The sequence below is a fragment of the Nyctibius grandis genome, chromosome 1, assembly GCF_013368605.1.
Source record: "Nyctibius grandis isolate bNycGra1 chromosome 1, bNycGra1.pri, whole genome shotgun sequence".
Lineage (NCBI taxonomy): Eukaryota > Metazoa > Chordata > Aves > Nyctibiiformes > Nyctibiidae > Nyctibius > Nyctibius grandis.
The window spans coordinates 23,921,781-23,948,865 of NC_090658.1; the positions used below are offsets into that span (position 1 = coordinate 23,921,781).

At 41.9% G+C, this 27,085-nt stretch overlaps 1 protein-coding gene across 3 annotated transcripts in view; it reads right to left on the reverse strand.

Moving 5' to 3' along the window:
• Positions 1-25,613, reverse strand: part of KCTD3 (potassium channel tetramerization domain containing 3) — a 32,436-nt gene extending 6,823 nt beyond the window's left edge. The window contains exons 1-11 of one of the 3 annotated variants that reach the window (XM_068397312.1): positions 25,141-25,613; positions 18,991-19,044; positions 17,530-17,575; positions 16,739-16,812; positions 13,979-14,037; positions 13,688-13,768; positions 12,824-12,952; positions 11,512-11,602; positions 8,891-9,081; positions 4,917-5,032; positions 106-193 (exon numbers count right to left, since the gene is read on the reverse strand). In XM_068397312.1, the coding sequence (XP_068253413.1) occupies positions 106-193; positions 4,917-5,032; positions 8,891-9,081; positions 11,512-11,602; positions 12,824-12,952; positions 13,688-13,768; positions 13,979-14,037; positions 16,739-16,812; positions 17,530-17,575; positions 18,991-19,044; positions 25,141-25,214 (1,003 nt within the window). In that variant the 5' untranslated portion in view covers positions 25,215-25,613. Of the gene's footprint in view, positions 1-105; positions 194-4,916; positions 5,033-8,890; positions 9,082-11,511; positions 11,603-12,808; positions 12,953-13,687; positions 13,769-13,978; positions 14,038-16,738; positions 16,826-17,529; positions 17,576-18,990; positions 19,045-25,140 lie in introns of those variants that run through there. The other 2 variants (XM_068397303.1, XM_068397315.1) reach the window with 2 other exon arrangements.
• Positions 25,614-27,085: the final 1,472 nt, after the last annotated feature.

The following is a 27,085-nucleotide window of genomic DNA, read 5'->3' on the forward strand; positions in this document are numbered from 1 at the left end:
TCTGAATAGACAGAGTTGTTCTGATGCAACTTAGACCAACTAAAGAGTTTAAGAACAAAGCTGCTCAGTACCACCTTTTTATTCCGTCCTGCCCCCATTTCTTACCTATATAGTAGATAGAGCCATTGTTACAGCCCAGCAGCAGAAAAGACCCAGCAGTATCATAGCTTGTGATAGGAACAACATCCTGAACCTAGTGCAAACAGAAAGGAAAAAAATAAAAACAAACAAATCAAGAAGTTGGGTTGTTACTTTCTCAGTTTTCAGACATTTTCAGCACATTTTGTTGAATACCAGAGTTTGGTACTGGTCTGAAGCTGTTGTGCACGCACTCGCACATACAATGGCATTCTTAAAGTACTGCTGGTAGACCACATTGCTCTACCAAACTGGACCTTAAGTCATGAAGTTCAGCACAAGCATCCAGACAAGTTAGCACAACTGCTCTGGAAGATACTTCTCCATGTGAAGGCACAAAGCTTAGAGGGTTGCAGCTAAACCATGCCTTCAAAAGAGGAATTTTTTTTTTTCCAATATGCAAAATAAGTGTACTTCACGCTTTCTGTCCTATCCCTTCTTCCCTTTCTGATAACTGCTTAAGAGGTTGCTGGGCAAAGGAACTAGATGTTGCCTCTCTAAGCCTTCTTTTACCCCCAGTTCTTGTGTCCCTCTGCCAGCCTCTATGGAGATCTCAGCTTCTAGCAGACATATAAGAGCAGGGAAAATTATTGTCCCATTACAATTTCCCACTTCCGATACACATCCACACCAAGTAAACTGGAAGGCAGTCCTGTCATATTTTACTTCCTGGTCTACCGCTCTAAAGTGAAGGATTAAGAATGCCCTCTAGGATCAAAAGGAGTGCTTATCCCCTCAGGTGGGACAGAGATCTCAAGCAAAAAAAAAGTTTAGCTTATCCTAGGTATGATCCCCTATCTCAAGCAATTCTTTTTTGCTTCAGCCCTGAGGAAGAAAAAGCCAAAAACCATTTTATCCAGACCACTCAAACATGCACAAAGTCATAGCATTTTTCCTGTACTCCGTATGTTTCAGTCAGTCCACTTAATGGACACCAAATACTAATTCATGGAAATTTCAGCTTAAATTCTCATTTCTCTCTGACCAGCAGCATCCTTCTGATTGCTTCAGAGACTTGCAAAATCATTTGCAAAATACCTACAATGAATCTGTTGGATAAAAGCAAAACAAACCAACCAAACTTCCTCGCATCCCAAAGAGCCAGCACTCTAAACCACTACCCATTCCTAACCTAAGGATAGTCTGTAAGCCCCTAAAACTTATTCTAAGCCTATCAGTTAGCCTTACAGAGAAGGCTGCAACACGAATATAGCTTCCGCCTATTTTCTGGGGGGACGGGGGGGGGAGACACACGAGGCGGGGGAAGAGCACTTTCCCTCCTTTCTTTGTTTAAAGAACTATGCGTCTCTCACTTATTTTCACCCATAATTCAGCACAGATCCAATGCTAAAAATAAATTGTTCTTGGAAAGCACTTGGATTTTCCCCGTATAACTGATGATTGAATGACCTGGAGAAGGATCCCTTCCAATTACTGAAAAGAATTGCTATTCTTGATCTCAATGCTTTCAACATAGTACTTTTTCAGATACAGCTGTTTTAAGTACCCTACCCTCCCCACAGTCAAATTCATACTACACCTAATTAAATAAGGCATCTAACAATCTGGGCCACTGAACTTGGTTTGAAAAGATTTATTTTTTTCCAGACTACTTTAAAGAAGTAGTACAAGAGTAGTAAGGCAAGAAACTAAACAGAGTGTCAGCATCTAATAGTCTATGGATCGAGGTGCAGTGTGCTCTCTGGTTCTGTGGATCAAAGGTATATACAGAAGCTCTCCCATCTGCAAAAAGTTTACAAAACTAAGGAAGGTAGAGGCAAACCATCAACAGACACACTGCTTTACTCATCAGCTTGCTGAAGACGTAACAACTGCAAGGAGAGGTCTGAGCAAGAGGATCCACAATGCTGCTGACAGCAGAGATTGACTGACTGGGTCAGAGAGATGACACAAAACAAGGGGAGTCCTTTCTTCTGCAGCAGAGAAAGGAACACCAGAGGTGATTCAGCAGTTGCACCTGCCAGGATGTGAACTTTCATTACTGTCCTGGTTTGGCCTAAACCAGGCCGATTTTCCTTTCAGTGATTTTTACTTTCAGCTAAATCTCCTCTAAGTAACTGCACTTTCTGAAACTAACTGCATGTTTTCGCAGACAGTGTCTGCTTCCAGGACTGATAACGCTCGAAGTTTGTAGTTATCACTGAGGCACCGGTAGGGATGTTGTGCAAAAAGGCTCTTGCTGTACTTGTTCTTGAGAGAAACCAAGGTCACTGCTGAATTCCTCACTGCTTACGAGTGAAGAGCCGAAGGGGGGTCGCAGCTGCAGGGGGGAGCGGACAGGGCAGGTGACCCAAAATTGACCAACGAGGGTATTCCATCCCATACACGTCATTCTCAGTATAAAGTGGGGGGATCACGAGGGTCTCGCTCTCTTTCTGCTATGGCCGGTGTCCAGGGAGGACTCCGTCTGTTTTCCTGCTGCCCCCGATCCCGATCCGTGCATCCCTGAATCCAGCTCTTGACCGTTGCTGGGCCCAGCCTGGGCCTTCCCGGAGCCTGCCCTGCAGTGCCAGTGGTGACGTGGCTGACTTCAGGGGAGCTCAATCTTGGTTTTGTATATATATTTGTATATATTTGATTATTTCTATTATTGTTATTATACTCTTTTTCATTATTATAGTTTATTAAAACTGTTTTAACTTTCCAACCCAGAAGTCTCTCTCCCTTTTCCCTTTCCCTTTCCCTCTGGGGGGAGGGGGGGGGATAACAGAGAGCATCTGCCGCAGGTTTAATAGCCGGCTCAGCTTTAAACCGTGACAATCTACACTACACAACAGTCGCTAGTAAAACATGGCAAGAATCCCCACTTCACAGACTAAGTTTTTCTGTCATAATCTATTGCTTTATGTTACCTCTTATTCGATAACACTAAATATTCTGCTTCCTTTAGTTCTCCTATGCTAAGAATTTCATTACTGATGTATGTAGCACCCACAACCTCCTCTCCTTGTTGCATGCAGCTGAAACATTGCCAGAGGAATAAGTACTCGTGAAACCACCACAGCTAATCTGCTCAAATCTCCAAGATGGGAGGAAGATGCAAGAACCAATTAGAGGCAGAGGTCAGAGTTACATCTGCAAGGTGTAATACATCAAATACAAAAATCACAGTGTAAGGAAGGATAGCTTTGCACAAACTAAGCCTCCTTAAAGTACAACTTAGAAAGGCCCAGGAAAGAAAGCCTAAAAGGAAACAAAGTTATTGGTCTGAAATGAGGCATTGGCACATTCTGTTCCTCAAAACCTCTCTCACTGCAGCAAGCATGATCACATCCTAAGTCCAGAACTACTGGCAATTCATGGAAAGCAGTTACACAAATATCATGTATTCTCATGAGGAATTTGAAGATCAGAGATACAACTCTGCCACTTAAGTCTTTATGGGGTTCTTCAAGAAGAATGTGTTCTAAAGGGAAATGAAGATCTATAGGAAGATGGGGGTTTTTTTCTCCTTACTAATAAAAGAGCCTGAGGTACAGAAAGCACCTTGAAACTGGTTGGATTTGGGTTTTTTTTGGTTGGTTTGTGTTTTGGTTTTTGTTCGCTGTTTTGGTTTCTGTTTTGTTTTTTTTTCAAAGGGAGCTATTCTCATCCTCTAGGAAAAAAGATTAAAATTAGAAAGCCAAAAGACTTGTTTTTAGAACATCCTGGCATATAAGCCCCTCTCAAAAATTTTCTTCTCTTCAATAAGAAATGCTTTCACCAAAGGAACAGTCAGTCAAACTGAGGAACTATTAATGTGATCAGAAAGATTTCTGTGGCTCCCCCTGGAAACAAAGAAGATGGATGGGACATCAGTTTTTATTCCTTATAACTTGCTCCTTTAGAAAAATATTGTCAAATGCCAGCTTGTCACATAGCATTAAGCTGCCTCTTAAGAGAAGATTCTGCAAGGCATCAACAGAGCTTTAAATAATGTTTTGTTTAATTCAAGACCATACTAACATGTCTATCTCTGCTGCAGAAGCAGTGCTACTCCATGCTTCCTATCCAGGTTATTTGTTAGCAGTACTGTCACTTAAGGGTTGAATTAGAACTTAGTCAGCAAACAGTGCAGCAGCCTCAGGTCAGTTCTGCCTCTTGAGATTTGCAAGGCAATTTTGGGATTTTTATTGCATCCAGGGTTTGTACCACAAAGACATACATCTGGCTGTGTTACAAGCTTTGTTACTCACATGAATGCTCAACTGTTTTCTCAGACTCATACAGACTCCAAGGATCTCTCTATTTAATATGCATTCTGACAACAGGAATAAAGTCAGTGCAGCCAGAAGCATCCACATGCAAGACAAACATCTTTAAAGCACCATGTATATTTCTGCTGAAGTCTCCCATTGTAAAACAACTTTTGAGACGCTCAGATATCAGACTGACGCCTTGTTTTCTTCTTTCAGATGGTGCAGAAATTGCCGTCACACATTCCCCACATTTTTTTTTATTTCCTATGATCCTAGTGAATTTTCACAAAGTTAGTGATCCATGAAGAAGTTTACATATACACACACTTGACATTTATTACGGCAAATCATACCACGTCCTTTTATTTGAAAGCCTAAAAAGCATGCCACCAAACAAGCCAACATTCTGCTCACAGGCACAATACTCAGATACCAAGGTGGCAAACTCCATAACACAAGTCAGGGCTAAAAACCCTGTGACAAGCATTTCACACATGCTTTTAGATTATTTTATTATCTTTTTACTAGAAAGATATACCAGCTTATTAAAACCAATGCTGAAAATTGAATTGAACACACCTGCCAATGCTGAGTCACAGCGTTCCACACTCCCACTTTCCCTGTATGGCTTGTAGCTACCAACTGGTTGCCAATGAAGAAGAGAGCATCTACAGGGACTCCAAGACTGAACACTCCTACAAAAAATGAAGAGTCTATGAAGCTCATCTAAAATAAAGAGAAAAAAACAGTAACAATGGAATCTCTCCACTATTATCATGTCACATTTATTACAGTAGCAAGTAAGGAACAGCCAAAACTGGGTTTGCAGCGTGCTAGGTGAAGTACCATTCAAGCAGCAAATTGGGTTCCATTAAATGAAATGGCAGCATAATGTCATCTCTGCAGATGCAACCATTACTGGGAAGGAAAAAGGAGGCAAGAGAAGGAAGAAGACCCCATGTGAAATATGCATTCCTTATTTTTCTACAGCGATCAAATTCTCAAATGGCTTTATACATCGTAAGTCACTAAAAAAATAAATAAATAAAAATCCTATAACAGCAAGCAGGATTTTATATGGTTGGTTTGTGTTTTTTTTTTTAATCTGTAACTATTAAGTGTCATTTAAGAAGCAGTATTTTCATGGTTTTTGCTAGGCAGAAATTTATGCCATACTAGTTTCCAATTACCTTTTAAAGTATTACAAGTTCTCACTGACTTTTTTTTTAAAGTCCAATCAAATAGATGTGGTCTGAAAACATATTTTAGAAACTAAATATGGCTACAAGGCTTCATCTTTATTCTTGGGAAAAGATTGAACAACTCCAATGTGACATTACTTGAATACATTCAAATTCCTCTTTTAGCAGAAATACTTCAACGCAGAAAAATAAGCAGCCTGCAAATGCCTGTTTCTTTCTTTCTTTCTTTTTCATCTCCAGACCTTTAAGTTTGGTTACAGTCCATAAGTAGAGAGTACAGGCTATTAAAAATTGAAAGTATATAGGAAACTGGTTTCACCAATCATCACGTGCTATTCAAAATCTGGAAGATAAAACTTACTAGCAAATGCTGGCCTTCCAAATAAAGCAACTGTGGCATCAAGCACATTTCACTTAATAAAAACCAAAACACTGCAGAACATGACAGGCATTGATGACTATGGTTATAGCAGACCTTAACATCTGAGCTTTTCCACAAAATCTGTCCTCTCTTTAGAGCTTCCTAAGTCTCATCATAGATCCAATATTAATATTTGTAATTGAACTGCAAATTTGGATAGCATGCTACATTTTGTACTATTTATTGTACCATGTATTTAAAAGTTACAGCAAACTGAAAAGGTCTGAGACTAAGTAATTCCAGACTAAGTTTTACTACCTGGTAAGGTCAAAAGTCATTACTACTGGGGATACATTGCACTACCAAGTGTCAAGTTTCACTCACAAGTTTACGATTACATATTGCTCACTCTGCATATTTATATTACTCCTCATTAATATACTTTAACTGCAGCAGACAGATGTCTTCAAAACAAGAGTACTCAATAGCTGGAAAATTTCCCAACTCTGTTTGGACAAATTCAAATGAGTGCCATTCCCAACCAAGAAGCAGCCCTCTGTTACACCCCAAGAAGGAACCTCAGGAAGCTCAATATATACTTATGTTTTAATTACGATGCTAAACTGTTTTCCAGGGCACAGTACAATCATTCGATGCAGATAAGATTCAGCAGTACAGGGCACATGAAAAAGGCAATAATAAAAAAATCCACAGAAACAACTAGAATTGATTACTCCAGAGAAGGATGAGGTTCAAGGAAATCAAGGCAGACAGCTTGAATGGTCTGGAGAAATTTGAAGTGTCAGTCCTGCTTAGGCTCAACAATCTCGAGACCCATCCACAGGGGAGACAACGCTATATGTAATGACAGGCTCTTGTCTTAAGGGTCCCTCTCAGTAAAATACTGCTTACAGCAGCAACCCAGCAGCAGTGTCTTATGTAAGTAATATTGAAAGGAATGAGAGCGCTCTGGGAGAGCTCTATCACAAAGATGCCAGCCCACACAATTTTCTGAGGATGGTGTCGCCAGGCTCCAACTACTGTTTGGAACAAGTAGTCTCTTTCAGAAGACGACAGCAATGTACTATATCTCTAACACAAAGCAGGACTGCAAGCATTTGCCACTACAAAGAAACAAGGCAGCTATATTCAAGTTATTACTGCTTAACACAAGAAAAAAGACTAAAAGTTTTTTTTAAACCAAGTAGCATGACCCATTACCCAAAAGAGGAACAGTACATTTTGTTCATTGATAGTTGGACTAAAGAGTCAATCCTGTAGGCACTTTCTCTCTGCTCCCCCCAGCCCCAAGCAGCATTTTCTTTGTTTCACAAAGTCACTTCACTGCAGTACAGCCTGTTCAGCAAAGGCGTTTCCTTCATTTTCGTTGCCATGTTCAGTCGTAATCTGAGTTATCAGACCCTTATGATATTGGCATATTTTAGGGTTTTTCTTTGAAGTAAAAGTCCACTTATGGTTTTTGTCTCTCTTTGCACTTGATTTCCAAAAATTCGAGATGTTGCTTCACATATCTTACTGCAAATCCCAAGGTAACACAAGCAGTTAAGTCAAACCAGAAAATGCAGGAGGAATGTGATAGCATAGTGCTTAAAGCCATGCATATTACAGGAGTACAGCTGTCACGCTAACTCTTCCCTGCCTTTAAGATTTCATCACGGGGAGCGTAACAGAAGAAAAGGCTTGTCAAGTACAATATTTACTCCCTGTTTAATAGAGATATTTCACATTCAACTGTTAGACACACCTTTCAGATTTTTTTTTTTTAATACAATGGAACCTCCTTTTCGGTTTTGCTGACCATGATTACAAACAAAAACTCTATGAGTCACAAATAAAATAGCAGTATACAGCTGCATTATCTCATGCAAGACCTTTGCCTTTCCCCATCTTCAAATCTGACTTGGTGCCTCCACTCATTCAAGCATGAAAAAAAAGCAACAGCTGTTAACACAGCTAGAAATTGCCTGAGCATCTTTCAAGCTCTTCCTTTAAAGGCACGTGGATCAAAACTTGAATTTGGTCATTTTGACTTTAATTAATGACCACATTAATTCTCATTACTTCAACTATGGAGATAGATCTAATAAGAAACTAACTCAGCATTAAGTTTCAGAGAAAAGTGTCCACATAAGGAGACTGCTGTCATACTTTGTTAGCAGTACTGCCAGAGGAAACAGACATTACTGGCGTAATAGTGGTGATTCAAATGCCATGGATTAGGCTAGAGGAAGTTCCTAATAACGTTCCCTTCACTGCCTCCCAAACTTGCCCTGTATTTGAACAACAGTGAGTCAGAGAAGCCATCAGATCAGTACCAAGGACTTCTGAAAATGTCTTCTTGCTGTTTCTAAAGCCTCCCTAATTGTGTGTCCTTCAGTGCCAAGGTGTACAAGCATTTAATTCCTGTATGCTTAGAGCAATAGAGTGTGCTTTTTCCCTACCTAGACACCCAAGTTACAAAATAAAGAAATTTTCATCTTTCAAAATCCATTTATGAACTACGTTTGACTGAGAACTGGAATCTTTTCATCATTTCCATGTAAAAATATGGCTTTAATAAGACAAAGGAAAGAAAAGAGCAGAATCTCTCAGTATCTGTAGCTTTCCATCTCAGAAACTTAGTTCCTTTGTGCTATAGCCTAAATTCAAATGCAAGTCCGGGGAAAAGTTTAACTCTAATTTGTATCTTCACACAAAATCTCAAGCTGAACTGAACAGTAAGTATTAGTTAGTATCTGTTCAGTAAACAGACTACTTTTTTATTATTCATCTTTTTGAGAAAGGATTCCTCTAGCATAACAGAAAAGTAAGTTAATATGCTCCAATATGTTGCTTACTACAGCTTGTTTTGTCACTTTGCAAAACTGATTACCAAACCCTGCTGATCATACGTACCTCAAAATAAGGTCACACACTTCTTTCTGGTTAAACACACACACAAAAAAGAAAAACCAAGCAATTATAGTTACCAATTTCACTGCCACTACCACCATCTTGAATGCTCCACAAAATTATGCTACTCTCCGAGGCAACTGCAACCATCTTATCCTTGTCTCCATAAGGTCCTCCAACCACCTTAGCATTGAGAGCCACTCGCTCAATTGTCCAGTCCAGATAGGGACTCGTGAACACCTGCTGCCACCCAGATGATTCTTTAATTCTGGAAGGGCAAAGGAGGGAACAGGGAGCAGAGGTTAGAGATTCAGAAACAGACATCATGGTCTAAGCCTGAACCGATGTGGATGATCCACCCAAAAGCTTGGGCGCCAAATGGTAGAGAATGAGGTTCAGCATAAGACTTCAGAAGAAGTCGCTATTAATTTCCAGAGGCAAGGTGTCTTACATATCATGTAAGACAACCAATCATGCTCTAGCATAAAGCCGTGCTACCTAGTCACACTTTCTGTTTATGGTATATTGTAAACAGACTATACTGAATTGACTATAAGCTTTATTTTGTGTAGAATCATTTGCCTGTGCGATTTTAAACTTAGATGATGCCAGAAAAGCACAATTTATCTGATTTAATTTTAGACAATAATTTAGATGCTTTGCAACTGAGCTAGAACACAGTAAATCTAAGCAATTATATTATATAAATGTTTAACATGGAAAGCAGAAACGTATTTAGAGTATTTTTTGCCATTGTTGCCATTCTTTCACTTCAGCATTGCATCCTGCCTGGAGATGAAGCACCACAGATCACTGTGCTCTACCCATACAGCATGCAACAGAAATTGTAGTGAAGTGACTTAAGAGCAGGACTGCAATACCCATAAGCCTTTAAATGCAACGAAGACATTCTCACAAGCTTTATTATCAAGTTCTGAAGACTTCTGCCATACTTCAAATGAAAAAAAAAACAAACTATATTTAGGATGCACTGTGCTTTGCTGTAGCTTTTTACTAAAATAGTTATCTTACGTATTTAAATAATATCTGTTACAAGCAGCATAAAAGAAAGTCACAAAACTAAACATCTGAATATATTTTATTTTTTACTGCATGGGATTCACTATCCAGTCCACTACAATTTACCACTTTGAGAAGTGATTCTTGCTAAAATTCAGATATTGCCCTTACATTAAAATAATCCTGACAAGAATCTTAAAAATCACATCACTTGACTGCAGCACAGTAGTATAAGCAAGCTATATTAAATTGTGGGTAGAGGGAAGTAGTTTTAAGTGTATGCTGTCTCCTGAAACACTAGATGTTCAAAAGAAATCTGGGAAAATTCACTTGTCAAGCAATAAAAAAACGACAGGTACCTAAGATGCAGCAGAGAGGGGAAGAAACTTTTACCAAAGCTGCATAAGAGCAGAATGCAGGAGGGAAAATTCCACCATTGTATTCCTAGAGTTCCTACAACTTCCAGAAGAAAAAATATTCAAATCAAGACAAGACTGCTACCTTGAGTCACTAGGAAGAAAAGCAGCATTTTAAATGGGCATATTGACCTGTGCCCTCTTTCAGCAACCATTCAAGTCTAACATCCTTCATCAAAAGCATCACTAATGACTTAAGTTCAATGGTAACAAGTCTCATTAAGTAGATTACCAAGCAGGAAAGAGGCAGAATCTTTCACTTAAGTGAGCTAGCATCCAAGGAAAACAGTCAGAGATAAAATCCTAAGGAAGGGACAATTAGCACAAAGACAATTGCAAATCATTGCCTTTCTCCAGTCAGACCATATTAAGCATAATTGAAAACAAGAACATTAAGTAGAGCAAGAGAAACCACATTTAGTACAAATTAAAGGAAAACAAATTGCAGTGGTGAATACAAGAGAAGTTAGGTGTGATTTTAGTTACAAAGTTTAAGCAAGTAAATTAGCATTCTACATAGTGAAAAAGGCAAACTATGGCTTCAGCTTGGCAGTAAAGAAAGAAGCTATTCACGTTACACTCTTTATTCTCCCTTCTGTTTCTGAACCACGCTACAACAGCCACATTTGGTTTTGGCAACAGCTTTTGCTAACACACCACTTTTCATTGAGAAGACATCCACCAATGAAGACTACCAGATGTGAACTAAAAACAGCTTCTGTAATGTGAAGGTGTTACTTATCTTCACCCGATCTTAAAAAAATAGACAGTTTGTTCACAAGACATTTAGAAACATTTTTCAGCCATCCAGGCGAAGTAGCAAGTGCTCAACAGTTCTTCTAAGTAAAAAAATCTGAAGTTTAAGACAAGGTACATCACTTATGTAGCAAAAATCCATTAACTGTTTCAAGTTCTTTGATAATCTAACTTCACACACTGTCTTCAAACCCATATAGTAGGAAGAACTTCTTAAATTAATCTTTCCTTTAAAAGCCTGCTTTAAAATAGGCTTTTGAAGCAGTTAAATTGGAGTCCATTAGTTTTGCAACAGCATCAAGAACTGACATCAAAGCAGCAAAATTTGAATTCCTATCAAGCACTTTATTTACATGAGCAAAAGTGGCAATTCATACTTACAGGAGCGGACTGAATGAATATGATCTACTGTCATTTCAGAGTAAAGCAAACTTTTTGCATTGCTCATAACAAATTCTTGTATTTCTTTTAGATTCCTGTAACCTGACAAGCAACTATATTCATACCTGTAGCAAACAGCAAAATGGGCATAGGCAGCTACTATCCAATTGTGGTGGCCAGCTACTATTAGGACCTTCCGTGGGTCCACAGGAAATCCTAAAAACAACAACAAAGCTAAAGTCAGTCAGATGATGGGTATTAGAAGATGAGCAGAGACATCTAGAACAGGATAGAGCTCTCTGCTAGGATATGCAACAAAAGTTTTGATAACGAAGTTTCTCAAGAAACACTTCCAGCTAGATTCTAGTTAGCAATATTATTCCTCACAATCCTTAGAAAGAACTATTACAGTTCTTACATGGAAGGAAGATATTTCATCTCAGTCACTACAATTCAAAGTGTTCATAAGGAGAAAGAAGCAAGTATATGCCTCAGTTTTAAAGCCTGTCAAATTGGTAAAAATGTGAGGATTGTTATCAAATAAGAAACAATGCTTTCTTTTGTAAAAGTTCTTTCCAAATAGTTGGTGCAACCCTGTATTATTGTTCCAGACTGTGAAACCGAAATTTCCAATATCTCCGAATACCTATAGCTCCTCCATTTATTCTCTAGTGGGAGCATGCCTGTTTCTGATCTATAACTAAATTAGGTTTGGCAGAAGTGTTGGACAGCACTGGAAATCAGCGGTTATGATACTTCCCGAGTTAGCTCTCAGCCTTGGTACGCTGAAGAGCTAACACCTAAAGACTGCATCTTCTATCTCATTTTCCCCAAGACTGCCCTCTTCCAAACTTGCAGCAACTCACAAAGATGAATCAGCAATTCATAACCAAGGCCTATTTTTGTATTACCTGGATATAGATTCACCTTTTAACATACTCTAGATTTTCCTAACACTGCTTCAATTTACACGATTATAGCAGAAATACGACACTAACAGTATGTTTTGCTTACAAAGTCAAAAGCTGGAAAATGACAGAATTCACATCTACGTTATTTACAGTTTTTATATATTTTATATGAAAAGTACTCTATATAGTCAGACAACTGAAGATTACCTTTAGTCTAAAAACTCAACTCTTGCAGGGCAAGAGAGGCACCAGGAGCAAGAAAGAGGTGCAAGAGCAGGAAGGAGGTCCTGAACAAGGACCAAAGAGACACTGGTCTGTCTGGTTTTTATCATGGCTTTAGTACAGTGTAAGGCATTTGTCTAAGGGGCCATACTAAGACTGCATGAAGAACTTTGATTTGCCAGGCAAACATAGAATAAGTGACTGAAACCAGAAATAGTCACTCAGGTTTTATTTCCCAGTGACAATCATCTTTGCAATTTGTTTTTGTTTTAAAACTGACATTCCTCACCTAGCCTGACTGTACCTTCCTCCCCAGTACCAGCAAGTGTAGGTTGGACACCACTTCCATGAATCTCACTCTCGGAGCAGTTTTGACCAGTTCTAACATCAGCTGGTGGCCCAGCGGTATTATTTATTTTACGGCTGGGAATGCCTATAAAAGAAAAGAGATGGTTTGTCCCACTCCGTAAACTTTAGCAATAGAACAGATATTCATTCACTTTCAAAATACAGGATTAATACTTGTGCATTTGATCTAAAGTCTAATTCATCTACTTTAAGAATTAGGCAATATCATAACACTGAAACAGAAAATGCTTTTGCTCTCTACGTTGACATTCACAGTTTATGGAACTATCTTCAGAAAACTTGCCAACAATTTGATAGATTGTTGAGGGGATATTGCTAGATAGCCCCTGCACTTCAGGTTAACACATGAACTGTGTTCATCTCTACAGAGAAGTAAAAATCTAACAAGCACTCATATTGTTAAGGAAAGCTCATTTGTGCTGGTTTCTCATCTAGACATAGTGCACCTAAAGTAACTACCTTCAGAAAGAAGAAAGCACTCCATGGTGATAACATTTAACTGAAATGTACTTGAAGAATCTCTACTCTAGTCTACTATCAAACACAGCCTGCTTAGTATTAATATGCCACCCACCCTGCCCAGTACTCTAAATATGCCATTTCATACAGCATACAGATAGAAGCTGTTTTTTGTTTTTGAATTAGAACGATGTTCGATTCAACCATTCATCTTAATCTTTCCATAGGAAAGCCTTCTCTGGACAGTTTGACAGCGACAGTAACTACCTCAGCCAATCAGCCCCACAAACTAAAGCAATCAGTGACTGCAAGCAACATCAGACCATGAATACAAAAATACCTGGAGGAGGCAGGTAGCCATGAAAAAGGACGCTGCCACAAGATGAGCGTTCCAGTTCTTCACATAGTAGCAATCTTCTCACTAAGGAGAAAAAAGAGATATGACCATAGCTTTCACTTCCCAGGAAATATTACATTATTTCAAATAACCTCCTGTATCAGTAAGTTTGAAAATCTTCAGGGTCACAACTACCCAGGACTTATAAGTGGGTCATTACTATAGTAATAAATGTGAGATGACCTCATATTGGGGCAGGGGGGCGGGGGGGGGAGTAGAGAAGAAAGAAATTACCTAAAGGAGTGATTCCATAGAATTCAGCTTCATGCCTGAGAACATTAATACTCACTCCCCTAGAGAAATTAAAAAAAAAACAAACAAACAAAAAAAAAACAAAAACAAAAACCAACAAAAATGACAAGAACAGAGCAAGTCAATACCTTGAATATAAATACTTCATAGAATGGTTTCAGTTGGAAGGGACCTTAAAGATCATCTAGTTCCAACCTCCCTGCCACAGGCAGGGACACCTTTCCTCTCGACCAGGTTGCTCAAAGCCTCATCCAATCTGGCCTTAAACACTACCAGGGCAGGGGCAGCCACAGCTTCTCTGGGCAACCTGTGCCAGTGTCTCACCACCCTCACATTCAAGAATTTCTTCCTAATATCTAATCTAAATCTACCCTCTTTCAGTTTGAAACCATCCCCCTCATCCTGTCACTACTTGTCCTTGTAAAAAGCCCCTCTCCAGCTTTCCTGTAGGCCCCCTTCAGGTACTGGAAGGCTGCTATGAGGTCTCCCCTGAGCCTTCTCCAGGCTGAACAGCCCCAACTCTCTCAGCCTGTCTTCATAGGAGAAGTGCTCCAGCCCTCTGATCATCTTTGTGGCCCTCCTCTGGACTCGCTCCAACAGCTCCATGTCCTTCTTACATTGGGGGCCCCAGAGCTGAACACAGTACTCTAGGTGGGGTCTCACGAGAGCGGAGTAAAGGGGCAGTATCACCTCCCTCGACTTGCTGGCCACGCTTTTTTTGATGTGGCCCAGGATATGGTTGGCCTTCTGGGCTGCAAGCGCACATTGCCGGCTCATGTTGAGCTTCTCGTCAACCATCGCCCCCAAGTCCTTCTCCTCAGGGCCGCTCTCAAACCATTCTCCACCCAGCCTGTATTTGTGCTTGGGATTGCCCCGACCCACATGCAGGACCTTGCACTTGGCCTTGTTGAACTTCATGCGGTTTGCACAGGCCCAGCTCTCACGCCTGTCAAGGTCCCTCTGGATGGCATCCCTTCCCTCCAGTGTGTCAACAACACCACACAGCTTGGTGTTGTCGGCAAACTTGCTGAGGGCGCACTCAATCTCACTGTCCATGTCGCCGACAAAGATGTTAAACAGGACCGGTCCCAATACCGACCCCTGAGGAACGCCACTCATCACTGGTGTCCACTTGGATATTGAGCCATTGACCGTAACTCTTTGAGTGTGACCATCCAGCCAATTCTTTATCCACCGAGTGGTCCATCCATCAAGTCCATGACTCTCCAATTTAGAGACAAGGATGTCATGTGGGACAGTGTCAAATGCTTTGCACAAGTCCAGGTAAATGACATCAGTTGCTCTTCCCCTATCCACCAGTGCTGTAACCCTGTCGTAGAAGGCCACCAAATTTGTCAGGCATGATTTGCCCTTGGTGAAGCCGTGTTGGCTGTCACCAGTCACCTCCTTGATTTCCATGTCCCTCAGTATAGTTTCCAAGAGGATGTGCTCCATGATCTTGCCAGGCACAGAGGGGAGACTGACTGGCCTGTAGTTCTCCGGGTCTTCCTTTTTTCCCTTCTTGAAGATGGGGGTTACGTTTCCCCTTTTCCAGTCAGTGGGAACTTCACCAGACTGCCACGACTTCTCAAAAATGATGGATAGCGGCTTAGCAACTTCATCCGCCAGTTCCCTCAGGAATCGTGGATGCACCTCATCAGGTCCCATGGACTTGTGCACCTTCAGGTTCCTTAGACGGTCTCGAACTTGATCTTCTCCTACAGTGGGCGGTTCTTGATCCTTCTAGTCCCTGCCTGTGCCTTCTGCGACTTGGGTGGTGAGGCTAGAGCTCTTGCCGGTGAAGACTGAGGCAAAAAAGTCATTGAGTACCTCAGCTTTCTCCATATCTTGGGTAACCAGGTCTCCCTTTTCCTTCTGGAGAGGGCCCACATTTTCCCTAGCCTTCCTTTTATCACTGACATACCTATAGAAGCATTTCTTGTTGTCCTTGACATCCCTGGCCAGATTTAATTCTATCAGGGCTTTAGCTTTCCTAACCTGGTCCCTGTCTTCTCGGACAATTTCCCTGTATTCCTCCCAGGCTACCTGCCCTTGCTTCCACCCTCTGTAGGCTTCCTTCTTGTGCCTGAGTTTATCCAGAAGCTCCTTGTTCATCCATGCAGGCCTCCTGGTGTTTTTGCCTGCCTTCCTCTTCATTGGGATGCATCGCTCCTGAGCCTGGAGGAGGTGGTCCTTGAATACTAACCAGCTTTCTTGGGCCCCTCTTCCCTCTAGGGCTTTATCCCAAGGGACTTTCCCAAGCAGGTCCCTGAAGAGGTCAAAGTCTGCTCTCCTGAAATCCAGGGTGGTGAGCTGGCTGTGCACCCTTCTCACTGCCCTAAGGATCTTGAACTCCACTTGCATATAACTAGGTATTACACAATGTCAACATTAAGCTACCTGTTTATAGAGGTAACACCAAATGCATTCAACAAGTTGATGTTTGAGATTTCAAAGTGATCTTAACATTAATTTATTAAAATAAGGATACAGAAACAATAAAGAAGTACATTGACAGAAGTCGTTTAAATTACAAGAATCCACTAACAAAATATAATGCTACCACTTCTGCCTCTGCCATGTCATACATATACTCTAGACATGGCCCCAAATCTACCAGGGAGCTGAGTCACATACTAGGCACACAACTAGCTGAATAAAACTGAACAATCCTCATTTGAAAAAGTTTTCTAATGCATCCGGTCAAATTAATTTTCACTTGAAATAATTAGAACTTCTTACCGTAAGTCTAACTCCTTTGTGCGAAGAAAATTTAAAATGGGTGCAAATGCTGCTGGATCTCGATCAATAAATATCTGCAAAGAAAAACTGCTGTACTTTTAGCATTATTATGGAGCAACTGTCAACTAAAATGAAGATGAGAACAAAGAAATCCAGAGATGTCACCAATTTTCATGAAAGTTTGGAGACCAGACCTGTGCCATGCCATTTAAGTAGTTAAATCTGCGAGACCTTTATTCTGTCCTAAAACTTCATTAGACATAACTAAATTAAATACTCCCCGTCATTCACGTGCTCAATAGCACAAACAGTATTGCAACTAGGCTTCGAGGTTTAAGAAAGAGGATAGCGTATTTTGTATTGAATCTATCAAAGGGAAAATACATGGTGACATTTTGAAATTATTTCAAAGTCCCACATCTTCTTCCTATTAAAATAAGTGACAAAACATGAACAAAAGGTCAAGTCCAATTGAACATTACTCCTCACAGACTCTGAAGCAGAGATGGTGCTGTCAGCATTTTAAATGTAGGCTTCTGCAACACTACTATTAGAGGTTATGTAATACAATAGTGACAGAGAAAATCCTGGCAAAAGCCAAAACAAGTTTATAAAAGCCCAGGAATGTGAATGTTTTTAATCTGTTTGGCCATTTGTTTTCCATGCTTCTAAGCATAGCTGACTCAGGCAGCATAACTCCTGTTAGCACCCACAGTGAATATTCTTTAGGAGAGAACCTAACTGAAAGCATAACACTAAATTAACGATTTATCAGTAGGTTTATTACTCACAGCACCAGTTTCATCCTTCAGTGTTGAAATTCTTCCACTCAGCAAACTGAAACACAAGAAATCTTTGTTAGATGTCCCCCAGAAATGTACAAATACAAGATAGAACACTCTCAGTAAGTTTGCTTTATTTGTGTATTGTAGATTGCATTTTGGTAAAACTGTATAGCTGAGCAAAGGAACTGCCTAGGTAAGGCAGAATGCTGGTGAGGGTGAAGTATCTCTCCTGAACAAAGGAGCAGTGCATGAACACCTAAGGAAAGGCTAAGAGCTGCATCATAAGGACCTTCAGATTCCCAAAGAAAAGACACAAGGCCTAGCCTGAAAGGATGGAGAAGTTTTCCCAGGCACCCAGAGGGCTGCATAGTTTGTTACAATCTAGTAAATTGGTCATAGCTGCTGAAGTAAAAAGGAAGAGTAAACAATCCATCCTGCAAGGATGTACTGGGCAAGAATAGGGTGGATGAGTTTTTATACTATTTTACTTCAAAGTTTCTCTCCCATCAGATCAAAGTACTTTTGCTGCAGACTAGTACAAAACACAACACCAAAACCTTGTTTTACAGATACAAAGCAAACTAACGTCAACAGTTTTATTTCAAGATTCCATCTGAGTCTGGATGGCAATTACCTCTGAGATTTTCAAGTACTGGATGACTTTCAGAACAACCTCCCTAGATTATTGTTGAGAGATCGGGGAATAGCAAGGGACTTCCTCCTTGTGCCTTTCCTTCCATGCCTCAAAGAAGGTGACATTTCCCTGGCACTCCATTTATCTGAACATTTCAGTAAAACAGGAACAGGTAACACTGCCTGTCTATGTCAGCTGCCAGGCTTTTATTGGGAAAGAAGTCTAGAGTAGAAAAATCAAATGTAAGGAAGCAAAACTACCAGCCTTTAGGTTTTCTTTTAGGTATTTGGGATTAACTTGGGTGGTAGAGGTACAGCAACTACAGCACAAAATTACTAGGGTACAAACAGTAAGCAGCACAACCTACAGACGCAGTAAAAGTTAGCAGAAGGATGTTCAATAATCTAACAGCTCCTGTAACACAAATCAAAACCCTCAAAACTTTGACTAAACTCAAGGTATGGCGATAATTCAAAAAACATTAAAGGCAGTGCTACCTCCTATGGTCAATAAGATCACAAGTGGCAATATAGTAATAAACTCAGTGGCATCTCCCTTTCCTGCAGACTTGGAGCCTTATTTCCACAACACTCCATCTAGAAAGTGACAACTCTTCAGCACATATAAGCTGCCACAGCATCATTCAAGATAGAAGAGGCCTTTTGGATAACAGCTTATTTCAAATTAATCTGTCCCATTGCTTGAGATAGGGAAAAAGCATTAAGGAATAAAGACACTATTTACAGAATAAGTTAAGAACTGAGAACATACACAATTTTTTTTTAATGACTGTTAATTTGTCTTTGTTTAATGTGATTATATATTACAAATACCTGGAAAAAAAGGAGTCTGGAATCCACATTAGTGTTTGTCTTGAAGTGCTGAACCTAAGAAACCAAAGTAACAAGTTTAGAATCAGCTGTAAAACTGGAAGGAAGTCTGCTTTATCCAAATTCTTTGTTTTATCCTACAAAGCTGATATCAAACGGGTTTGGGAAGTTTGAGATCATTTAAATGTCTTCACAAAGTCAAAGAGGTTACAGGTTCTTAGCACAGATTGTCCTTAAGTATGAAGCAGGACTGTCCAGAGCCCCCAAAAGTGTTATTCTTTATATGTTTGTAACAGATAGTCCTAAACATCCTACATTTTCTGGTTCTCATACTTTGTCAACATTAATGCTTGCCAAAAAAACAAAACAAAACAAAAAAAAAAAACCAAAAACCAAACCCAACCCAAAAAACCACGCACACATAAAAAGCAGCCACTAAAATACAAGTTTATCAACAGCATGCTACATTTGTCATCAACCACATGTTACTCTTACTTAGGACTCAAAGGGTGCTACATTGTGTACTGCAAAAGACTACAATAAGCTTCAAGTTAATATTTTACAGTAACTTTAAGTATTTGCCGTATTGTTATTTGGGTCCTCTTAGGGGGGCCCAATAACAATAACAGTTAAAAGAAAGAAAGTATTTCTGCCAAATCATATTATGAAATAATACAAATTATAGTATTACTTATTATGTCAGACAGCATTTTACATAATAAATAACTATGAACTCTGTTATACTTCTTCTGGTTTTGATTTAGCATGAAGGAAGACAACTGGACTGGCAGCTTGGACAATGAGTTCATGCTCCGCATCTGCTCTCTGACTGTACATATCCTCTTAGTAGTACCATGACTAAGAAACCTTTGGTAACCTCTTCATTAATGGGAATCAAAAAAAGGAAATGCAAAAGTAAAATTCCATTACAACTTTCTATATAATACAAAAATACATTACAAAATATTTTTTGAATAAAAGTACTTAATCATAATTTATCTAGTTTTCCACTGCTTGTATTTTCCAGTCTTGAAGAAAAAAAAAAAAAGATGTAAACAAAAAGCATTACTTTATACCTCCTAAGAGGCAGAAACACAAAGGCTAAACGGAACTACCATCCTGCATAAAACGTGGATTGTGTAGCTGCTCACTGCAAGCATAACAATGACAAATCTGTTCTTAACAGAAAATCTACAGTATCAGTGTTCTAAGCACAAACATGCACAAAGGCTTTTCTAAAAAAAGAAAAAAAAATTCAAGAGACTCAAAGCAGTTTGCTATTTAAATGGAAAGTGACTTCTAAGTATATTTGCAGTTTTGCACAGCTTTTATCATCAGTAATACAGATCACAATACCCTTCTCTACTTTAAGAGTAAGGGAGGATTCGTTTAACTATGTTATAGCATATGCATAATAGAAAACAATGAGTTATGTGAATTTTATCCAAGATTAATCCAGACACTGCTTATAACTATGGGTATAGATGCAGCATCACCGGTTAGCCCTTTTAAAGGTCTTCACAAACTAAAGACTTTATTGTCCGATACTTTAAATACTTTACAATTTTAAGTTATTTTTGTGTTTTCAGAAAAAAAAAAGAAAAGAAAAAAACCTGAGGATTTATGGTTTCCCAGGAAGGTGTGTATAGGTAGAAAGATACAGAAAAAGTACTAAAACCAAAGCAAATTGGCATTTTCTACAACTCTGAATGATAAATGCTAAGTTAATTCTGAAGCAATAAAGATATCTGATGAGACCATGAAGACATTCAGGACCTTTGAACAGATGTTTGATGTTTGAGAACTCAATGGTACTATCTTCTCAACACACTACAGCACAATTTCTGACCTGTGGACATGTTTGCTTTTAGGCACACGAGTGACAGTCAACTATTCAGAAGTGTCAAGACTGAAGTTTTGATGGTGTTTTGACCAGCTCGGTTCCACTCTAGCATTTCCTAACTCAGTTAAGAGCTTAGTAGCAAAACATTTGGGACTAGAAGATGTTCCAGAAGAATAAGCCACACAACAAAGAGGACAAGAAAAATAGCCGTCAACTGATTCCATGTTGGTCTCCTTGCAATTTTCTTAGTGGGTTTAGATAGTACAAGGATTTTCTGTCTGTGATTTAGCGCTATGGTACCAGTTTAGTAATCAATACCTCATGCTAACATATACTTTAGAACTTTTAATACATATACATCAATCTATGTAAACAACAAGACAGAGTCCTCCTTTGCAGGATGCAGAAATAAGCTTAGCTAGCAATGTTTACACGTGTAAGTGCATCTGCAGCTCCATGCAGCTAACATGAAGTGGTCAGACAGACATCGTGTGAGGAAAATTAGGCAAACCCAGTGCAATATCCTCAAATACTCCTAAGCAGGTGGCAGCTTACAGTTATTTTGAAGAAAATATAGGCAACTGGAAACAGACACACTAAGCGTCAGTTATGAAACAACCATTTTCATAGTCTATTGTGCTTGCAGTTATAACCACAAGGAGATAAAGGGTCAAGAGAATTCACTAAATTTGTTACAGTAATTTCTGTGAATGTTAACTTGCAAGAGGCTTGTGCTCCCAGCAAAGGAATCCACAAAAGCTGAGACCAGGAACTGTTGGAGCAACTGCACACAACAGAGAAGCTCTGGCATCCCAGGGAGCAGTGGGAACCTCCTGTCAGAACATGGAAAGCTGGGGTCTCTGTACTGAATGCTCTGCAGTATAATGGCTGTCAGAGACAGAGGAGAGCACTGATTTCCTCTTCTCATACAACTCTACAAACAAAATTAAGAGTTTCATTATTTCTAGTACGGGTAACAGGAACTAATGAAGATGAGGAAACGTGCATAGTATCCCATGCTCCCCCATTTGCTGTCCAGATCATCCACTCCATTGTCAGTTTTGAGTCACTGTGGAGTGACTACCGGAGGGCAACTTATTGAAACTAATTATTGGAGGCACACTTATTAAGAGTAAAGTTATATCCACATCCTATAGAACTAAGAAAGCATCCAGGATGGAACGTGGTTGGCACGTAAGGAATCTGGTCTGTGATGGTTCCCCAGACAACCTGGCCTGCATTCTCAGATATTCAGCACCACAGGAGCTTTGTGTGCTAACTCTGAGAGAATGGAGGGTGGAACGGTGTGGAGATAACCGTGGCCAGGCTCTGTGCTAACGAGGCAGGTACAGGAACTTGATGGTACCTCGTGGCAGATAAATTACATAGCTACTGTCAAATGAGAGATAATACCCCGTTCCACCCAGAATGTAGGTCACTGAGCCAGTGAGTGTGGTGAAATCGTGTCCTGTGGGTGAACTTTGCTCATTATAATCTCATTAAAATACCAAAACACACCTCCATCCCAAAAGCTACCCGCCTCCCTCTCCCCCTGAGCATGCTCTCTGAATTTTTCTTAGTCTATACCTTTAAACCGAAGCGAGAGAATTTTGCATCAATGAATAATAAAAGTATGTATGACTACAGTCACTCAGGCTCTACCTAAACATAGGAAAATAGCATAAAAAATCGTTAAGAGGCAAGGTAGGTAAGATACCATCACTAAGAAGTCAGGGAGACATCACTATGGACTTCTGGGAGCAGTCGACGGGCTGAACCTCTCTTCCCCACCGATAGGGATGCCTTTGGGTAAGATTTGTACACTTGGTTATACCAGGTGCTTCCCCAGGAAACTCAAAAATCAAGCTCGTATTTGTAATTGTATTAATAGCGCTATATAGTCATCCTGCAACATACATATGTTCACAGGTACCTAAGCGTGCTTTGCAGACAGTGTATTCATCACCGTCAATCTAAAAGAATCTGTATCTGCTGCTTGAATAAATTACCTTAACTGTGGAACTGGTCGCGAGGATTTTATTTCGGTGGACGCGCCCAGATTTATGGCATAATCTGGAACCGTGTTAGTTCATCGATCGCGACTGGGCCCCGCACTATTAGTGCATCCAGACCTGTGTTAGTTCAACACATTAGCTGTTGAACGCAGGCGGACTCATAGTGCCAATTTTGGTTTATTTCAGCCAAAATTTAAGGTATCAAATCGGACATCACTCAGAGGCTAAGCTTAGCCATCCCCAGCCCCTCTGATATCTGAGGACAAGCTGGAACACAAGAGGGTTTAGCTTCTGCCAAATAAGCCCTCCTACACACAACACTCCTTAAAAGCAACAGTCACCTGCCTTTGCAAGCTGAAAAACCTAGCTTAAATACATTTTTCAAAGAATATGGGCTCTAGAAGGGAAGCTGAACTTGCAAAAGACCAAAACTTCTTACACAGAGGTACTATTGCACGTTGTCTCCCTATTAAAAGGGGAATGTCCATGCACACATTTCCTACTCCTCACATCCAAATGATATCTGTTGACTAGAATCTAGACCTTCAACCAGAAATGAAATACCTACAATTGTTAGTTTGCCTTATTCTTCATACTTCTCTGTGTAGGTAAGCCCTCTGAGGATGTGTACGCCTTCCCTGATTCATGCCTTGTACATAATTCTCTGTTCTCTGCAGAGCCATTTAATAAGTAAGATCTATTTAAAATTATGAGATTGAAGCATCTTTGTAATTCCACTTGTAATACAAACCTAAAAGATGAACCGGCCTATAATTTCAGAGGCAGAGTTCCCTGAAGAACCTTATTCAGCATAACATGAAATCTGGTCTAAGCCAACATCAAAGTTATCCTGAAAGCATCATTATAGGCGAGTTTTGCCTATGCAAGTTACAAGCAGCTTCTCTGGGCTGAACCAGGTGCTTAATGACTTCTATAACAAAGGAATTACACATCAATTTTTATGGCACCCTCCTTTAAGAAAGGCTGCAACATACAATCTAGTTACAAGAACAAGTTCAACTGAAGGGGGCCTACAGAAAAGCTGGAGAGGGGCTTTTTACAAGGGCAAGTAGTAACAGAACAAGGGTGAATGGTTTTAAACTGAAAGAGGGTAGATTTAGATTAGATATTAGGAAGAAGTTCTTTACTGTGAGGGTAGTGAGAAACTGGAACAGGTTGCCCAGAGAAGTTGTGGATGCCCCTCCCTGGCAGTGTTTAAGGCCAGGCTGGATGAGGCTTTGAGCAACCTGGTCGAGAGGAAAGGTGTCCCTGCCTGTGGCTGGGGGGTTGGAACTAGATGATCTTTAAGGTCCCTTCCAATCGAAACCATTCTAAAATTCTATGATTCTAGATAATACAAAAAAACCCATAAAATAGTAGTAGTAGTTCCTACTGCTTATAGCTGGTTGCATATTGTGCGCAGACTCAGGAAGACACATTACTTCAGTTTCCACTAGCTATGGCAATCTGAATGATTTCACGCCTGAGCATTTTGACAGGAACATTTGCACTATTTATTATACAGATTCTGACCACAGCTGTCCCACAATTCTCTATCTCAGCCTGCCAAAATGTCCACATATGCCATCTTCTACACTTCCAGCATGCATGTGAATATAATCCTTTATTCTAGTTGACAGCAGTAGTATCATATCAACCTTTTTAATACCTTGGTCTCTGAGGCTGCTAGACAGACTGATCACTGGAAGCCTATGGATCTGATGGCAAAGCAAAGCTCTCCGTCCTCTGCTCCCGAAGAAGCAGTATACCCAGGGAGTCCATAAGATGCGTTACTGGAGTACGTACCTAGAAACCCCAGACACTGCCAGCAGACACCGGGCAGCACTGCCAGCGCTTCCCGTGCCTGCCTCCGGGTACCCCCGGCTCAGCTCCCCCCCAACACTCTTGGTGAGGCTTTACTCAGGCCCTGCCGGAGGCAGCCCCACGCCTGCAGCCCCACGTCCAGACCACGCAGCCCCAGCGGACAGGTCCCAGGCGAGTCGGCACCGCCGCCCTCCCGGGACGGGGCGGCTGCCAGGCCAGCCTACCACCGGGCACGGCCGGCCAGCGCCTCCCTTCGGGTAGATCTTCGGCAGGGGCCGGCCGGCCGGAGCGCGGCTGCCCGCGGCCGTCTCGGCGCTCCCTCTCGCTCCGATGCCCTCCGGTACGCGCTGGCCACCACCCGCCGCCCCGCGGGACCGCAGCGGCCCGCCGGCGGGGCCCGGGGCCTGTCCCCCTCCGCCCCCCTGCCCGCACACCCACCACCCCCGCGGCCGCCCCCTTAGCCTCGCTCACCTGGTGCCGCCCACGTTGAGCTGGATGATCTCCCCGCTCCCGGCGCCAGCGAAGCCTCCGCCGTTCCCCGCCATCTTCCCCGCCGCCTGCTCCAGCCGGCGCCCGCCGCCTCCTCCCGCCGCCGCCGGAACCTCAGGGTCGAGGGAAGCAGCGGCGGGGCCAGTTGAAGGCGGCGGCGGGGAAGGAGGAGGCGGGGGAGCGGCCAGCGGGCCCGCGCAGCCCTCTGCGGCCGCCGGCGGGCAGGCCAGGGTCAGCGTCCGGCCAGGCTGCGGCCCCGCGGGCTCCCCGGCGCTCAGGCTCGGCCAGGCCGCGCCGCCTCCCCGGTCCGAGCGGAAAACGCCATAGCAACGCGGTAGCACCTGGAGGAGGGGAGCCGGCGCGGGCCAAAACGCCTCGAACCGTTCGCGGAACGGGGCCGGCTACGAAGAGGCAGGGACCCCCCCTTGGCAGCGGCGGCTGGGGCGGGGGGGGGGAGCAGGTCAACGCCCCTCGGGGGAAGGGACGCGCCCGGAAGGGGCCGGGTGCGCTGGGCTGCTCCCGGGGCGGGGGCCCTCCTGCCAGCCGGCGGGGCGGAGCCGGCCGGGCAGGTGAGCGGGGCGGGGCGGCCGGGACGGACGGTATCACCGCCGGCGCCACTGCTGACGCCGCCTCGGCCTGTGCTGCGAGGCTGCCGCCGGGAGCCCGCCCGCCCCGGGTGCGGCGTCATGCCTGGAGGAGACGGAGGCGAGAAGGCGGAATCCCTGTCTCTTGTTTTCCTAAAGGAAGGGGGGAGCCGCCTGTGCCGCCATCAGGCGCCAGCGACCCCAGCGTAAAATAAAGCCACCGCTAGCGAGGCTGCTCCGGCCTTGTGTCTCCCTCCGCCCGCAGGGACCCTGGGCCGGGCAGTTCACGCCTCCGGTAAACGGCAACGCCGTGCGAGATGTAGAAACAGAAAATTCCTGAAAAACACAACGGGAAGGCAGCGGCGGCACCGTGGAGTTTAAAGCCTGGGTTGCAGCCCACCCTTGTTAATCAAATTCTGTACCGACGAAAGGGAAAAAATAGTAGACACGACAAATCTGAGCCCACAGTGCAATTTGAGGAAGAAATCTATCACAGCAAATGAAGGAAAATTGAGGAGGAAATAAATGACAGTGTGGTTATCAGAGGAAGTAATAAACCCGTGGTTTAAAGTTGTGAGGCTAGGCTTTATGGTTAATTCCTGCACTCAAACACGGAAAGGAATAAGCAAGTTGTGAGCCCAATGTTTTAGTTTATTGTAAGTGAAATTTGCCTAGAGATTGAAAACCCACTGTGAGGATCCACGCCCTATTTAAACATGTTTTTCTGCAAGGACACATGGAGAGAGATGAAGCATGCTCAAAAATTACATTTTGAAAATGCTGTGAGAGGTAACGTGACTAGTCTAGGAATAAACTGCTTGAAGTTACCTACCCACTTCCTTACTTGAATACCTTGGAAATCCAAGTTTTATTCCTCTAGTCATATTGTAGAGTCCAACCGACCAAAGCTATGAAGATACCTTTGCCAGGCAGCGAAGTATTCCGGAGAAATGACTTGGCTACCACAAGGCCTTATGACTATCACAGAGAACCACACAGCCATGTTAGGCCTCTTGGGCTAATAGTCTAACCAGCACAGTGTATTAAGCCTGGGCAGGAAGCCTACAAATACTTCTGTAATGTGTTCTGAATAAGTTAGTACAGATGCTTCTATGGTGTGTTTTGCCCTACAGCCTAAGTGGAAGGAAAAATTAAAAAGCATCTGAATGTGTCACCAGGCCCTGGACCTTCATGCTTTCTGTATGCTTTGTAGTCTGGCTGTAGTTTGGGTTTCTTCTTGGGTTTAAGAGCCTGCTTTTGGATTTCTGCTGAGTTGTCTTCTCCTTCCCCAAAGTACATAACAGGAAATAAAAAATGTTCAGGTGTGCTGTCAGGCAGAGAAG